Source organism: Sebastes umbrosus, chromosome 20 (assembly GCF_015220745.1).
Source record: "Sebastes umbrosus isolate fSebUmb1 chromosome 20, fSebUmb1.pri, whole genome shotgun sequence".
In the NCBI taxonomy this organism is placed as follows: domain Eukaryota; kingdom Metazoa; phylum Chordata; class Actinopteri; order Perciformes; family Sebastidae; genus Sebastes; species Sebastes umbrosus.
In genome coordinates this window covers 21,314,818-21,331,406 of record NC_051288.1, presented here as the reverse complement: position 1 = coordinate 21,331,406, position 16,589 = coordinate 21,314,818, and the positions used below count along the sequence as shown (strand labels likewise).

Here is a 16,589-nt window from a genome sequence, read left to right as displayed (position 1 = left end):
TCATAGATGAGGCCTGTTGTGAACTGGGTGACGGAAAAGTGGTTCCCCAGAAAAAAAGGTTGGGAAAGACTGGTGTAAACAGTCCGGTAGATCGGGGTCAGAAGAGTCTGACGAGAGAGGGGCAGTCCAACTCTTCAGTAGGAGGGGAGCTATTAAACTACTGCGACACGGTGGGCCGACACACAGCGGCTCTTCACATGCTGATGACAGGACACAGGGACTGACCCCACCTTTGACCGACAGCTGTCAGAACCTCACGCACAAAGGTACAAAGGCCCGGTGAAACAGGACTTCCCTCTGAACTGCGAAGAGCATCAGCTGGATCCACCGACTCCCTGAATAATATCTGATGTGAGTATGAGCCATTGATTCATCACAGCTAATGGATTGCGGTTTGCATAATGTAATCAAGTGAAAGAAGGCGGCCTGTCGCATTGTTTTAAAATCAACAAGGAGGGGATCTAATTGTGTCAAGGACAAGGGGCCCATCTTTGGGCTTTTTGCTTCATTATCTCTAGTGCTTCTTTATTTTACTTGTAGGATTTGGTAGAAACAAAAAGCATCACTTAATGACCGCCACATCTGCTTTAACACTCTCCTCTGTGTTGGTATGTGGATGGAGTTACTGTAACTCAATCACGTCCACTCTCCAGATCCATGCCCCCGTGGCTGGCCGAGGTCCTATCTATGGTTTTGGTATGCACTCTCTCTCTCTCTGTCTGTCTGCAGCGCTAACGTGAAGATAAGTCGGACCGTTTTAACGGCGGGGGTGAAATGTTAGACGGCGTTACAGCTGTAACATTATTCAGTATCTCGGGTTTGTTATGCGTCTCTCTCCGGAGAGTTTGGCTCCGAGCTCAGCAAACGCAGTAAACGTAACACTCCCATGTCCACTCAGCCTACTGATTGTCTTTTACAAACATTGACATATAAGGGATGGGGAGCGCCTCGCCTGCACAGCTACTCCACACTTTTACAAGCCTTTACACAAGTCACTGTAAACCTGACCAGCTCATATGATCAGATCTAATGATTCAGTTGATATCAAGCTGTAAACAACAGAACGATCCCATCAGACAAAGAGCTACTTCTGTGCAGCTCAGACTGAGAATGCCACATACTTTGATTACTGACACAAAGCTCCCACTCAGAGCAGCACTTCATGGCCTTGTAACTGTCCCTTTCATGTGTGTGTGTGGACATGAGGGCAGCAGAAAAGGCCTCTGTTTTCATGTGAGTGTGAGAAACACACGCAGAGGAAGTGTGAGCTTAAGTGGTGGAGAATAGAGGGTGGATGTTGACAGGGGTTATCTGAGGTCGGGCAGCTCCTAAGCTCCTCTACCGGCCGGCTAATGCGAGGAAAGTGTATGTTTCATAGAGCGCTGCTCATCGAGGAAGCTCAGTATCGTCCTGCAGAGGGTGTGAAATCTTCTCTTTTTGTGACATTTTGCAGACATGAAGGAGTATTTGTTTGATGACTCATGAACATAATATGTCCAGTGTTATCAGGAACCCGTACAAATCAGATTTGGGAATGATTCCTGCAATATGCACAGTGGTGGAAAATAACTAAGTACATTTACTTAAGTTGTGTACTTAAGTACAATTTTGAGGTACTTGTACTTAACCTCTTTTACCCGACAAACCCAGTACCGGCTGTGGTGGTTAACACTACTAAAACAACACTCCAAGTGTATTTTATCCAAACAATGTTTGTTTGGCAATGATTTCAATATTTTAGTTACAAAATCAACGCATGAGAAATTGTATTTTTTTACTTTATAATATTTTTGACCGTTTTTATATTGAACATACATACTTGACTTTGTTATCTTATTTACATTGTTATTGATCGTATTTGTTATTATCTAAGTTTTATTTGATCATATTTCATTATTATAATAAAACCATTTGGAGTCAAAATTATACAATTTAGTTGTTTTTTACTGATTTTATACTGATGCACAATGGTGTAATGTGATGATGCACAGAGTAAATGTCATGGCCAAAGGCTCCATTGTGTGCACAAAGCCTCCTGTAGTGGATATCAGTAGTATTTTATAGCCAGACTCCCTTTCAAGAGGTAGAAAACCCATTCGGCACACTTTGGGTATCGAAGTGGCCAAATGGAGAGTCCGCCTGGTCCTATCTTTACTAAAACCTTTGTAGAATCTATGTGCTTTGTGTTATTTATATCTCCTTTGGCACAGTTGTAGTCAAGGAGTTGCTGAATGAATTGAGCGGCATCTATGTGCATGGCATCATTGCTATAATGGTGTTATTCACTGTCTGATCTAGAAAACATTTAAGGCGAGGATAAAAATGTAAATTTTTCCTTTGGTTCATCACAATTCACTCAGGCATGGTAACAGTCACGATGTTATTTAGACTGGGGATGAATTCTCTGAGATCTTACCTATCCATAGAGAACAAAATCATGCATAAAGACCTGATAGCTGTGGAGCTATTCTTGATTTATTTTGGGTATGTCTGTCTAGGCGAACCACACCTTCCAGCACCCTATAGGGCTTAATTTGTGTATTTTCATTTTCTGTTACTTAATACTTCTACTTCCCTACACTTCAGAGGCAAATATTGTATCTTTTACTTCACTACATATATCCGATAACCTTAGTTACTTTGCAGACTGAGATTGATAATATAAAATATAATCAACAGATACATTATGATGTATTATTACAGGTTAATATAACATAATACTTTATTGATCCCCGGGGGAAAATGAAACAAACTATCCGGCAGTTTATAAAGTGCTTAAAATGAGTTCCATCTTTGCCAGCTGCAACATTAAAGTGATGAACTCTTTAATGCATCAGTTATAATCCAATAACATACATTACCTGAAATGGGCCATTCTGTATAATGAGTGCTTTTGCTTTGGTACTTTTTTTGATGCTAGTACTTTTGCACTTTTACTGAAGTAACATATTGGATGCATGACTTTAACTTGGAACAGAGTATTTCTTCACTGTGGTATTACTACTTTTACTCAAGTAAAGATCTGAGTACACAGAAAGAATCAGCTTCAGCTAAGTGATCACTGACAGCTCGTTGCAGAAGAAGATCCAGAGGGAGGAAGAGATAAGGTAGTCGATTCATACTTACAAATATTTACACTTTTGACCGCTCCCTATACTGCCAGGAATTCCGTTCATTGCAACACCCATATTTATAGGACCGACCTCGGTGCATACTTCTACATACATATTAACAATAACAGGGGCTGCTGAGGGTGGAAACGCCACCTCACTCCCACTGGGAATGAGTCATGTCAAACAGAGGAGAGCCCCAGATGCTATCTCTCACTGGTGGCAGCGCGCTGGGCATCCACACTTTCACACATACTGTGAGTCACGAGGCTGACGGCATGACAACCAGAGGGAAAAGACCACCACTACACCGCATTACAACATGTGTTTGTGTTTGTAATTACCAAGGCAACGGAAAGCTGAGTTCACAGGGAAATATCCCACTTTGGAAGAAGTCCAAAATACCTTTCTCTTACTCAGCTGAACTGTAGACATAAATGTAATCAAATGCATGAAAGGCTTGACGAAGATACTTTGTTTTGCTAAAATAAAAAGAGCAAAATATCTCAAATTATCAAAAAGGCTGATTACAAAATCAAGACATAATAAATATAAGCATTGTGTGAAAAAATCACTGCCAAATTTGTCAAATATTCCGCTCAAATATGTTTTTATTTAGAGCTGCAACAATTAATCGATTAGTTGTCAACTATTAAATTAATTGCCAACTATTTTGATAGTCGATTCATCGGTTTGAGTACTTTTTTTAAAAGACAAAAAAAGTCAAAATTCTCTAATTCCAGCTTCTTAAATGTGAATATTTTCTGGTTTCTTTACTCCTCTATGACAGTAAACTTTGAGTTGTGGTCAAAACAAAACATTTGAGGATGTCATCTTGGACTTTGGGAAACACTGATCCACATTATTCACCATTTTCTGACATTTTATAAACCAAACAACTGATCGATTAATCGAGAAAATAATCGGCAGATTAATCAACAATGAAAGTAATCGTTATTTGCAACCCTATTCTTGTTTAACAACATCTACTCTATATAAAAAAAACAAGTTATTACTTGTTACCAGGTTCTACTTCTGCTAAATATAACATACAAGATAAGATAAGATAAAATAAGATGAACCTTAGTTCAGATAGTAGGTAGTAGATAGTGCATGTTTAAAGGTAGATAGAGGGGGAAAAAATCTATATTAACTGAGCAAACAACAACAACTAAATGACATCCCAAAGTGCTGTGTAATGTGTAATAACAGCTGTAAACGGTGTCAGAAAAAATCCTCGAAAGCAGAGAGCTGCTGCTTTTAGTCACCACAACAGCCAAACAATGATCAGTCAGCAAAGTTAGTAACTAAGGCAACCCGTGCGCTATTACGCACGGCGCGTCTATATTGGGAACCCTGGCCGCGGACCAGAGGGTCACTCCATGACGCAGCGACGCACTCAAATATGTCTTACTCAGAGCTGCAACAATTAATCGATTAGCTGTCAACTATTTAATAAATCGGCAACTATTTTGATAGTCGATTAATCGGTTTGAGTACTTTTTACGGGGAGTTTTTCCTGGCCACAGCGAGCTTGGTGGAATCTCTTGTTGGGTCTCTAAACTATGGTGTACGGTCAAAGACCTGCTCTATATATAAAGCGTCTCGAGATAACTTCTATTATGATTTGACGCTATATAAAAATAAATTGAATTGAATTGAGTTGTGGACAGAACAAGACATTTGAGGACGTCATATTGAACTTTGGGAAACACTGATCGACATTTTTCACCATTTTCTGACATTTTATAAACCAAACAACTAATCGAGTAATCAAGAAAATGAATCAATACTGAAAATAATCATTATTTACAACCATACTCTTATTTAAAGGTCCCATATCATGCTCATTTTCAGGTTCATACTTGTATTTTGTGTTTCTACTAGAACATGTTTACATGCTGTAATGTTCAAAAAAACTTTTATTTTCCTCATACTGTCAGCCTGAATATGCCTGTATTTACCCTCCTGTCTGAAACGCTCCGTTTTAGCGCATTTTGACGGAATTGCAACAGAATTGCGTTGCTAGGCAACAGCCTGTGTTCATCTGTACTTCCTCTCAGCTGATGACATTCACATGCACTGCAACCAGGAATAAACTTGGACACATTTAGAATGACGTTTAAAATTGTGTCAAAGGTCTAAATATTGTATATTCGTGACATCACAAATGGGCAGAAATCCTGACAGCTTGTTTAAAATGCAGAGTTTCTGAATACGGGCTGTGTGTATTTCGATTGATTGATTGTTTCGATACTTTCACAGTATTTATATAGGACTTAAGCCTGCTTTATAATAAAAAAAACATGAAAATTTCACTTTTTTAAAATATGTGACCTTTAACAATATCTACTCTCTATATAGCAAAAAAAAGTAAAAAAAAATGTATGTTGGATATACTAAATATATCTGCATATTCTATATTAACTGAGCAAACAACAACAACTAAATGACATCCCAAAGTGCTGTGTAATGTGTAATAACAGATGTAAACAGTGTCAGAAAAAATCCTCGAAAGCAGATAGCTGAGCTGCTTTTAGTTACCACGACAGCCAAACAATGATCAGTCAGCTCACTACACATACAGCAAAGTTAGTAACTAAGGCAACCAGTGCGCTATTACGCACAGCGCGTCTATATTTGGGAACCCTGGAGCGTCACTCCATGATGACGTAGCGACGCACGCAGGGCGTTGTTCTCCCATAATGAGACACTTTATAACAGAACGTCAGCGGCTGGAAATCAATCTATCAGAGAGCGACTGTTTAGGACGGAGGGACTACTAACGCAGCTGCTGGACTCTTTTGGGAAAAAACTTGCTTTTGCTTCTTGCAAATCTCTTTTTTTTTTGTTGGAATAAAAGCTCACCAATCTAAGTAAGTGGACTTTGGTCTCTTTTAAACTTCTTTATGTTCAGCTGCGCACTGTTTGTCCGGATCCAAGGAGGAGACGCGCTTTTCTCTGCTCCCCATTACGCACAAGAAGGACTGAGCTGTCTCTGCAAAAAAAAAGCTTATTTGGTCCTTAAGATATTATTTATTATTAGATAAATACTTTTCTTCTTTTAAGTGGTTCTTATTACTTCCCTGTTTGCTGCTGTTGCCTTTTATTAAACCAGATAATGCTCTTATATACTGCACTAGAGCTTTTACTCTTGTGTGTTATATTCTAATTTAGCTTGTTTTTATTTTCTAATCTTTAATGTTTTTATAACTGTTTTAATTATGTCTTAATGTTCTTTTTGCACTTTGTGGCAATGTTCTTGAATGTTTATGTAAAGCACTTTGAATTGCCCTGTTGCTGAAATGTGCTCTACAAATAAAGCTTGCCTTATTGCTTTTAAAGAGCATGTAGAGATCAACGCTTATTGCTCAATTTTGTTTGCATTTTGGAGATGTGACACAAGCCAGCAAGATGTTTGGACACAAAAAAGGGGACACAATTTAAGCTTTTCAGGCTCATTTGTGTCTGTTACAATAAATAAAAACAAGATCCCTGAGATCAGCTCCAAAGTTTAATCCTGTCCCCAAACTTCAAATTTGTAGAATATTCACAATGACTTTCTCTCAAATGTGATGTTATTATTGTTAATGTGCATGCTGTTTGGACCATCCCATGAAGTTTCTCTAAAGGCTGAACGTGCTGCAGAGACACACCCATGTCCCACCAATCCAATACACACACACACACACTCTCACATACTGACAGAGAGCATCTCCTCTTCTCATTGCTGCCCAGATCGCCTGTAAAGATGCTGCTCCTACTACTGGGAATCATCCTCCTGCACGTCGCTGGTCTGGTCCTCCTGTTTGTGTCAACAATTGTCAGCGTGAGTAAAACTAATGTTTCTTTCTTTATTTGCTTAAGCATTAAATATAAATATAATTGGATAAAAAAGTCATAATTGAAGCTTACTGGCATCTTATACCTGCAGGAAGAGATATAATGTAGTTTCTGTCTCCATAATTTCACTTTCTCTTCTGATCCATTTTGCTCCTTCACACATTACTGACCAAGCATGTATTGTTGTTGACACCAGGTATGGACGACAGGTGAAACTAGCACCTCAGACCTCTGGATAAACTGCTCTACCGCCAATGGAGGATACCACTGTGACCCGGCAACAGCTGGAGGTCAGTCTCCTGCTTAATATTCTACTATTTATTTACAATACAATGCCTAAGACTGGATGTTTTAGTTGTTGCTCTGCTGTGAAGATGTGATGCATCTCAGGATTTTTTCAGCTTTGCTTTGAGTATAATGTAAAAGTAAAAAAGCTCCAGTTTAAAGCATCCACATTGGTATTAATGTTGGGGGACTTGATCTTTGGAAAATGACTTGCTGAAATCCAACATTCACCATGTTGTTGGTGATGTGGGTGTGTCACGGCACCTCTGGGACTCTGGCGCCATCTAGGGCAGAGAATGTGGCCGTGCTGTTTTGGAAGTGCCAGCTGATAGGCTGCCTCTGTATAAATAGTCGTGGTGTGATGTCCATATTCAGGTCCCGTGTTGGGAGTCCATGGTGACAGGAGTTTGGGAGTTGTGGAGGATCAGGGTGGGGCTGCAGAGAGTATTTAAAGTTTTAGATCTATGTGACAGAGTGTTTGAAAGCATGGGGGAGACCTTGGACTACCTCATGCAGAACATAGCATGCTGGTGGCGGGTCACGCCCAGCGTCAGATCAGAGTGTCCAGGGTTGGTTTGCAGGGATCATTGGGACAATTTAAGGCAGCAGCTGCAGATCTATTTAGACAGTCAGCCACCTCCACATGTGAGGAGAATGGATATATAGATTCTACTAATAACATTTCCATTGTCCTAAATTGAATAATTTAGCAACCTGTAAGCTCACCGTTGAGCAGCTGTGTGTTTTGAGCTGCATCTGGGTGATGTCATTAGTCTAGAATGAGCCGTGCTCAGCCAGTGTGTGTTTTGTCAGGCAGCAGCAGCAGCGGCCTGCACACTCTGCCAGGTAGCTTCATGGTGCAGCCAGTTTGTTTGACTTGCTTTCATTAGCGCGCTGACGCACTGTGTTTATTCAAGAAAGACGCGCGTCTGTGCTTTGGCTTTGGGAGATGGAAGATAGTGGAGCGTTCTCACGTTGGAGGCCTAGCCTATGTTCAATGGAGCTTTTTTTAAAAACGTCTGCTGAGCAATCAAGTTCCCTCCTGGAGTGAATCATAATCACGGTCATCGCAGTTATTTTTAGGGCATTTCTGAAACTTTGGAGTTCCCCCTCGTCGTTGCCCTGGTTACGAAAATATTGGCTCCTTTGATGCGTGTGTGAGAGATACGTGTGTCACAGTTATCACATGCTGAGCTTGAGTTAAATGCCACTTCCTATCAGCCAGGAAAATTACTTCATAGAATTTACTCGCTCTAAAATTAGCCACTGAGGAAGAATGTCTTCAGCCCCCGGGCAGGCCTACAATACATAAACACAGTGAACTGATACTACAGCAGCTTTATTCGCTATTTTCAGCACAGTGGGGTGTAGGCATAGATACTGTAAGTATGTATAGAAGAAGTGAACGTAGTCACCGTGACGTCACCCATTGGTTTGTGGACTACGGTTTTGAAGCCTTGAGTTCGCCATTTTGGCCGTTGTGTCTAGAAGGCAACACGCAAATTGCGAAACTCTCGCGAGATGACCTCGAATGGTTCGATTAGTTAAGGTTAGTCAATAGGCAGCAAGTCTTGAGTGACAGTTTTTGCAAGTTTTCGCAATTTGCTGGTTACTTTCTAGACATGGCCCATTTTGGCCAATGCCATCTTGGTATGTTGCCGTCGCCATCGGCCATGTCTAGAAGGTATTGCGAAATCTGATCTGAGATAAACTCTCGCGGGACTCGCTGCCCGATTACCTATCCTAACCTTAACTACTCGAGATCTACCTATCAACCAGAGGAATCGCCCCCTGCTGGCTGTTAGAAAGAATGCAAGTTTAAGGCACTTCCACATTGGCTTCACTTCTCAGACCCGGAGGTTGGGCCTCAAAATAGAAAGCAGAAAACACCAACAGTAAGTTTCCTGTTTGGTATAACAGTGAAAGGCCTCAGGAGAATCTGTATTGTAACACCACAATAACAAACCAACGTAGTCACACTTGCTTATCAGTGACATTCTGAGCCCAGAGCCGCGCCTCATGATAGGAAATGCCCCATGTCACCATTTCCTACTACTGGTCAGAGAAGGAAGGAAGGAGGACAAGACGTGTGTTTATCAGAGAGCAGTGATGTATCGTCGGTATTTATAGGGGGAGCACTATTCATAGCATGCAGGGATGGAACATTTCACCCATTTCTCACAGTGTTATCACACAGTATTATGTGACATCTGAAAACAGGATCATCATAATGGAATCTAATTGTTGCTCCGGTGTGGTATTGTGCCGGCTGCATTTTTATGGATGGACGCTGCAAGCGTGTCATGTTTCCTCCCATATCTCATCCCCCCCCCGAGCCAATGCTCATCAGGACGTACTGTAGCGCTGTTATTGTTGGTAACCTGACTCCATCCTGGCAACCCTGTGCCATCATTCAAGATACAGTTTCCCTTTTAATCTATAACAGTGTTTCTCCAGGAAAACTGCACGAGTCTTTGTCCACAGATGAAGGGCGATGAAGTGTTTATATTTTAACCTACAGTGTTCAGATGTGGTTAGTCAAAGTCGTATGATCGCACAAAGTAACCTGTCGTATTACTTAATAATCCTCGTTGCATGGGCGGTAATAAATTATGCATCATGCCTTTTTTCCCGTGTTGTAAGTGCCCCCCCATTAAAACCACAACACGACTTTGATTTACATAATGCAAGAGAATCAATAAACCGCCGATGCTTGAGAATGTCAGAGATTTGAATGTCAGAGTTCAGCATACAATTGGAGCCACAATAAAATCCAACTTTTTATAGGCTTGTCTGGAACATTTGCTGATGCTAGAGGCAAATAAGTAGACTTACGCAGTGGCAGCCAATGAACAAGCAGTCCTACGTAGTCGAGCTCAGCATTTTATGGCACGGAAACACGACAGTAACAGCAGACACAGCTAAAGAGAAGTTAAATAGATACAGAGAGCGAGTGCTTAGGAAACTCGAGAGGCCTCAGACAAGAAATAGACCCTGCTTGGAAATCTTGGGATTCCTGGCATGAATGAAGCACAGACACAAAACACAAGACCCCACTCTCTGATGGACAGCGCAGATAGACGGACAACCCCGTCAATAGTACAGGTGTCTAATGGGTTAATGGGCTTCTAGCAGCCTGGCCTTGGAGGACTAGCAGTTAAGATCGATGTGGTACATTTAGTCATAGGTCTTACATGCTGTGAGGGGCGCGCAGAGCTTTTAGGAACAAGATACCTAGGTTCCATTGTTATGAATCCATTACACATTCCCAGAAGTCAACATTATGTTCTCTGTGAGAGGATGCTTCAATTCAGCAGGGACGAGACCAGCGAGCTTTTGTTTGTTTTTGTTATTTGTTCCCTTCTCATGCGCTCATTAAGTCAAGATTATATATCAACTTATCCTCATACAACGGTTCGTATGATATCTTACGGAAAATTGTTCCGCATTTTTCGTGCGTTTTCATGCGAATGTCCAGAATCAATTTCCACTCCAGTCTTTTCAAAATAAACTTCTGTCTTTACAGGAAACAACTTGGTTAGGTTTAGCCAACAAAATCACTTTGTTAGGTTTAGGAAACAAAACTACTTAGTTAGGTTTAGGCAAAAAAAACTACTTGGTTAGGTTTAAGAAAAGATCTACTTGGTTAAGTCTAGGAAAATATCTATTTGGTAAGGTTTAGGAAACAAACTACTTAGTTAAGTTTAGGAAAATATCAACTTGGTTAGGTTTAGGCAACAAAACTACTTAGGTTTAGGCAACAAAACTACTTAGTTAGGTTTAAGAAAAGATCAACTTGGTTAGGTTTAGGCAACAAAACTACTTAGTTAGGTTTAGGAAAAGATTGTGGTTACACCACGCTGGAAGTGCCATAACTTAAATATGGAAGTTACGTGACAAAAACGACTTAATTAGGTTAGGAAAAAGATGGTGGTTTGGGTAAAATATACTCAGGAATTGGCGTAAGTACTTAAGTTCAGAAGTTACGTGACAAAAAGTACTTGGTTAGGTTTAGGAAAAGGTCGCAGTTTGGGTTAAAATAACACGGGTATTGGCATAACTTAAGTACGGAGTTAAATAAATCAACGTTGACTTCTGTTTTCATACGGGACACAAACAGCGGTCTCCTGGGCAAAAATCCTGTGTTTTTTGGACCCACCCATTCACCCCGACCTCCTCTGTATGCAACGTTTGTCACTCTTTATACTTCCTGGTTAACGACAATTTGGATTATATACAAATTTATTTTGTGGGATAAATATGAATTACAGTGCATTACTTTTCGTAGGTATAGCTACAAACGGTGCATGAGAACAGCCTGTTTATATAAATGATGCTTTGGATAATGATGCCTGTAGTCAGTTATTAACTCTTCTTCTTCTCCCCCTGCAGAGTGGATTCAGGCGGTCCAGGCTCTCATGATCCTGTCCATCATCTTCAGCATCCTGTCTCTCTTCCTCTTCTTCTGCCAGCTCTTCACTTTGCAGAAGGGCGGACGCTTCTTCCTCACTGGAACCTTCCAGATCCTTGCCAGTGAGTTCAATCCCCCTTTTTTCAGTCCAAAACCAAAAGGCATTCAGTTGACATGATATAAAACAGAGAAAAGACGTAGGCATGGGACGATATGAAAATGACTTGTCACGATTATCCTGGCCAAAATAATTACGATTCACAATATTATCCTGAAAATCAACTCTTAAAATGTCACAAAAACATACTGGAATCACTTTACCTTACATTTTGTAAAGAAACAAATATTTTATTGCATCATATGTAGGACACCAATCTTTTTTTAGTTAAAAACAAACAATCAATCTTAAGTTGGAAACATAATTTTCAGTGTTATTGCTTGACAAATAACCACTTGAAAAAACATCGATACAGGATAATATTGCGATATTTTTGCGTGGCAATATTGACGATATTGATGCACGGATATCAAGTATCGATCTTTAATTATATGAACTATTAACCTCTTAACAATTAGTCGCTATTCTGTCTTTCAGCTAGAGTGAAGATACTGGCATCATATGAAATTAGAAAAGCTAAGGAATCCATTGTCCATGTCATGTTAGCTTGTCAGGAAGAATGCTAAATAATGCTCCAAAGTTGCACTAAATTTTGGCGAGGAAAAACTGGCATGGCCATTTTCAAAGGGGTCCCTTGACCTCTGACCTCAAGATATGTCAATGAAAACTCTGCGATGAACAGAGTGAAAACATGTATCTTATTAGATAAAACAGATGTTGACAAACTGCATATTTTGCAGTTGAAAAAAGGAAATAAATCCCAATATATCATCGCAAAATGTTTAAAATCGCATTAAGAGCGTATCATGATTTTAGTATTGTGATAATATCATATTGTTGGGCCTCTGGTGATTCCCATCACATTAGTAGAGTAACACTTAAGTAGCCTGAAAAGACAGCACTCGCACAGATAAACCAATAGCAGGCGATCATACTGCATCTACTGTTGCGGAGAATGAAATGAAGAGAGCCAGCTACTAATGGTTTAGTGCTCCACTTGTCCATTGTGCTTCACGCCCTTTGGCCAGAGAGTAGCTCCACTGCCAGCAGCCCATTGTGTCCTCCCTTGGCAGCCCTTTCCAACATCCCAGGTTTGCTCTCCATACTGTGCCAGGGCATCGCCCAGCGAGCGCCCAGGTGCCCACTCAGCCACACAGGAATGACACCGGGCACGCCGCCAGCCAAGCTGGTTGAAATGTCAGGACGGCTGGCAGCGCGGGGGGGGTCTGACAAACACATCGTGCCATGTCGGATCAGGGAGGCGGGCAGAGCAGGAAAGGGCTGGCGAGGGGCTGGCCGGGAGATCAATAATCATCAGACACTGTGATGTGGAGGGATGCCTTCTGGGAAACCTGCTCTAGGGTTAAGATCAGGACACGAGACAGAGAGCAGAGAAACATGAGCTGATAATTGATCTTTTTTTCCTCCCCGCAGGTTTGTTCGTGATGAGCGGCGCCATCATCTATACGGTGATGAGTCCGCAGTGGGCGCCGGAGACAGACGCCTTTGGCTACTCCTACATCCTGGCGTGGGTGGCCTTCCCTTTGGCGCTGATCAGCGGACTCATCTATGTCATCTTGAGGAAGCGAGAATGAGCCAGTACTCCATCCCAGTGTTCCCAGTAACCCCCCTGCTCAACTGTCATCAGTCCCATTCTGAAGTAAAAGCGTTTGATGCCTGAGTACCAATGGGCCACGGAGCCACCAGGCCAACACACAGCGAGGGGAGGGGGGGGGGTAATACCAAAAATCAACAAGCAAACCAACACAAAAACAACCAATACTGTCTCAGTTAAAAGATGTATATAGTATCTATGGTTTAAAACCTATTTATAACACTTTTTACATATATGTACATAGTTGTTGTGTTGCTCTGTCAATGGATACGCGTATGAGCTTCGTTTTAGCTGATTAAGTGCCTCAATGTTTGTTTGTAATGATGAAATAATTAGATGCTATTTTTGTTGTTGTTTTCTTTTTTTTGTTGCCTTTTTTTTGTTTTTGGTAAATCGCCAAAGAATTATTTAAAAAAAAAAAAGCAAAAAACTTCAAGTATATTATTAACCAAAGTGCATGTATAGAAATAGAAGGGTTAGAAGCGTTTTTTGATGGGCTTTGCTTTACAACAAAGAGTGGTAACATCCGTGGACGTAACGTAGCATAGCCAGGAAATATTAGATTTGGTCCTTTTTCTATTTTGTGAATTTTCAGTGTTTTTATTTTCAGTATTTTTTTTTTTCTATTACTTATTTTCAACAAAAGATGGTGCTATGTATTTTATCATTCCTATTACTGATAGCAATCATTTTACAACAGAGTTACTTTGTCATTGTTTAGAGTTTCACACAGCCATTAATTCAAGTGAGAATCAGACCGAGGTACATACATACACACATACAAACAGTGCCTGACTGCTTCTTTAGGGAACACAGTCCATTTCACATTGCAGTGTCTGATTTCTTTTTTTTCTTCATCAGCTACTGTAAAATAAAAAAAGAGTTTGGGGTGGTTGCACTGATGAAATCTAAAAAAAAAGTGGAATGTCAGTATTATTCTGCGAGATTGTAAAGAGTTGGATTATAGTGAAATTAAGCTTTATTTTTAGCTCTATTTGCCTTAAGTGTCCCTAATGTTTGTGTTCACCTGGCTGTTAAAGTCTCAAGAAGCCAAATTTAGTAGAATACCATTAAAACAAATAACACTGTGGGGGCATTATAGCCTAAGAAATAAGTATATATTTAACATTACTAGAAAGAAATGCCACTGAGTTGAAGCCATATATAAAAAAAGATGATAGGAAAAACATATGTGGGTAAAAAGGACGGAGAGGTTTTGCAGTGATGATACAAATGTCTGTTTCACATACTTGAAAGTTTGACATGCTGCAGTCTCTGCCCACTGACGTCGACACTCTTCTACTGTATGAAAACGCTGTTCATGTGTTGCGCATTAACAGGTGGTGATGACAATCTAGCCTCACTTACTCAATAAAAACTACTCTCACATTATCTAACACTGTGTATTCCACTGTTACAAGGGACACGCTAACACTTGATGCATGCGAGAATTTCATTTTTTCTAGGCTGCCTGTAAATCACACGTCTCTGGGCTGCATCACGCCAGTAAAATGAGGAATAGACATTCAAATGGAAAGCAAATTCTGAACCGTTTTGTGGTGATGAATCTGTTCTAAGTCTGCTATGAGATGCCAGAAGGTGAAACGCAGCGTGCAGCATTTAAATTCCTGCGTACAGTCCAGTCCAGTCTACCTTACAGTACGCCATCAAATCAAAATCAGCTGCTGGTTGCAGATGCTGTATCCGACTTGTGTTACACACACTGGGGCGAAAGGCACGACGGTTGGCACTCGATGCCGGCTATTCAAAACATGCAGCTAGTGTTTCAACGGCGTCTCTCATAGCATCAGAAATAAGAGGACCTGGACGTGTTTTGATCGCCGTAAGCAAGGGGTCTGTCCTCCACATGACATCTCCAGTAGCCTTCCAAAAACAGAGCTATGTTGTGGTGGAATTAAAGTATTTAATTCAGAGCTTACACTACCTAGTCTGCTGTGGGGTTTCTTATTTTAGCATGACGCTCATTATTGGGTTCAGTTAGAAGAGATTGCCTCTAATGACAACTGCCCTTTTTCTTTTGTGTAAAAGCGGCAGAATTAAAATGTCTGTGCCTTGTTTACACCTAAACTTCCAGATGCTCTTGATATTACCAGTTGAGTCTAATCATTAAAGGATGTTTCTTACCACCACGCTGGAGATTTTTTCTTGTGTCTTTCAATAACACTACACATTAGGGGCTGCAATTAATGATTATTTTCATTGTCGATTAATAAGTGGATTATTTTATCGATTAATCGTAATTAGTTGTTTGGTCTAGGGCTGACCTGAATGCTGAATGCTGAAAGCATCGACCGTTGCCATGGTAATCGATCTCCAAAACAGTACTCGAAAGCATCGTTTGTTGTACTGGGCTCAGTTTTAAAGCTAGAGTGAAGGTACAGGTGTTGTATGAAACTAGAAAACCTAAAGAATACATTGGTACCAACCTTGCAGTAAATTTTGGCGAGGAAAAACTGTCATGGCCATTTTCAAAGGGGTCCCTTGACCTCTGACCTCAAGATATGTGAATGAAAATGGGTTCTATGGGTACCCACGAGTCTCCCCTTTACAGACATGCCCACTTTATGATAATCACATGCAGTTTGGGGCAAGTCATAGTCAAGTCAGCACACTGACACACTGACAGCTGTTGTTGCCTGTTGGGCTGCAGTTTGCCATGTTGTGATATGAGCATATTTTTTATGCTAAATGCAGTACCTGTGAGGGTTTCTGGACAATATTTGTCATTGTTTTGTGTTGTTAATTGATTTTCAATAATAAATATATACATACATTTGCATAAAGCAAGCATTATTGCCCACTCCCATGTTGATAAGAGTATTAATTACTTGACAAATCTCCCTTTAAGGTACATTTTGAACAGATAAAAAATGTGCGATTAATCACAATTAAGTATTTTAATCGATTGACAGCCCTAAATAATAAAAGTATAAATCCCCAAATAGCCCATGACATAAGGAATAATCCCACAACATTATTGATTATCCTACATTAATTATTATTAGTTATTCTCAGACAGACGGATATCGCTGTCTGTTGTGTTTAGAGGTGCGTGTGTGTGAACAGTAGTGCGGCAGCGGTGCTGAAACGAGGGAGATGGAGACAGACAGAAGAACATGTCAGTCTGTCACGCCACAACGCTTTGAATACCTTCAAATATTTCTCACTGAAGCTTCGAAGCCCAAA

General features: G+C 40.5%; 1 protein-coding gene and 1 long non-coding RNA gene across 4 annotated transcripts in view; one reads left to right on the top strand and one right to left on the bottom strand.

The window, feature by feature from the left end:
• The window catches only part of LOC119479272, a 209,292-nt gene that overhangs the window by 46,807 nt on the left and 145,896 nt on the right, over nt 1-16,589 (bottom strand). The gene's annotated exons all lie outside the window — the stretch shown is intronic.
• On the top strand, nt 189-15,533 carry pmp22b (peripheral myelin protein 22b). Of its 2 annotated transcripts, none has more exons than XM_037754670.1 (5): nt 189-351; nt 6,849-6,939; nt 7,150-7,243; nt 11,631-11,771; nt 13,202-15,533. In XM_037754670.1, exons 2-5 carry the CDS (start codon nt 6,862-6,864, stop codon nt 13,360-13,362), a joined length of 474 nt encoding a protein of 157 aa, XP_037610598.1. In that variant the 5' UTR covers nt 189-351; nt 6,849-6,861; the 3' UTR covers nt 13,363-15,533. The 2 variants fall into 2 exon arrangements, with proteins under 2 accessions (XP_037610598.1, XP_037610597.1); XM_037754669.1 differs by lacking the exon at nt 189-351 and adding an exon at nt 5,832-5,986.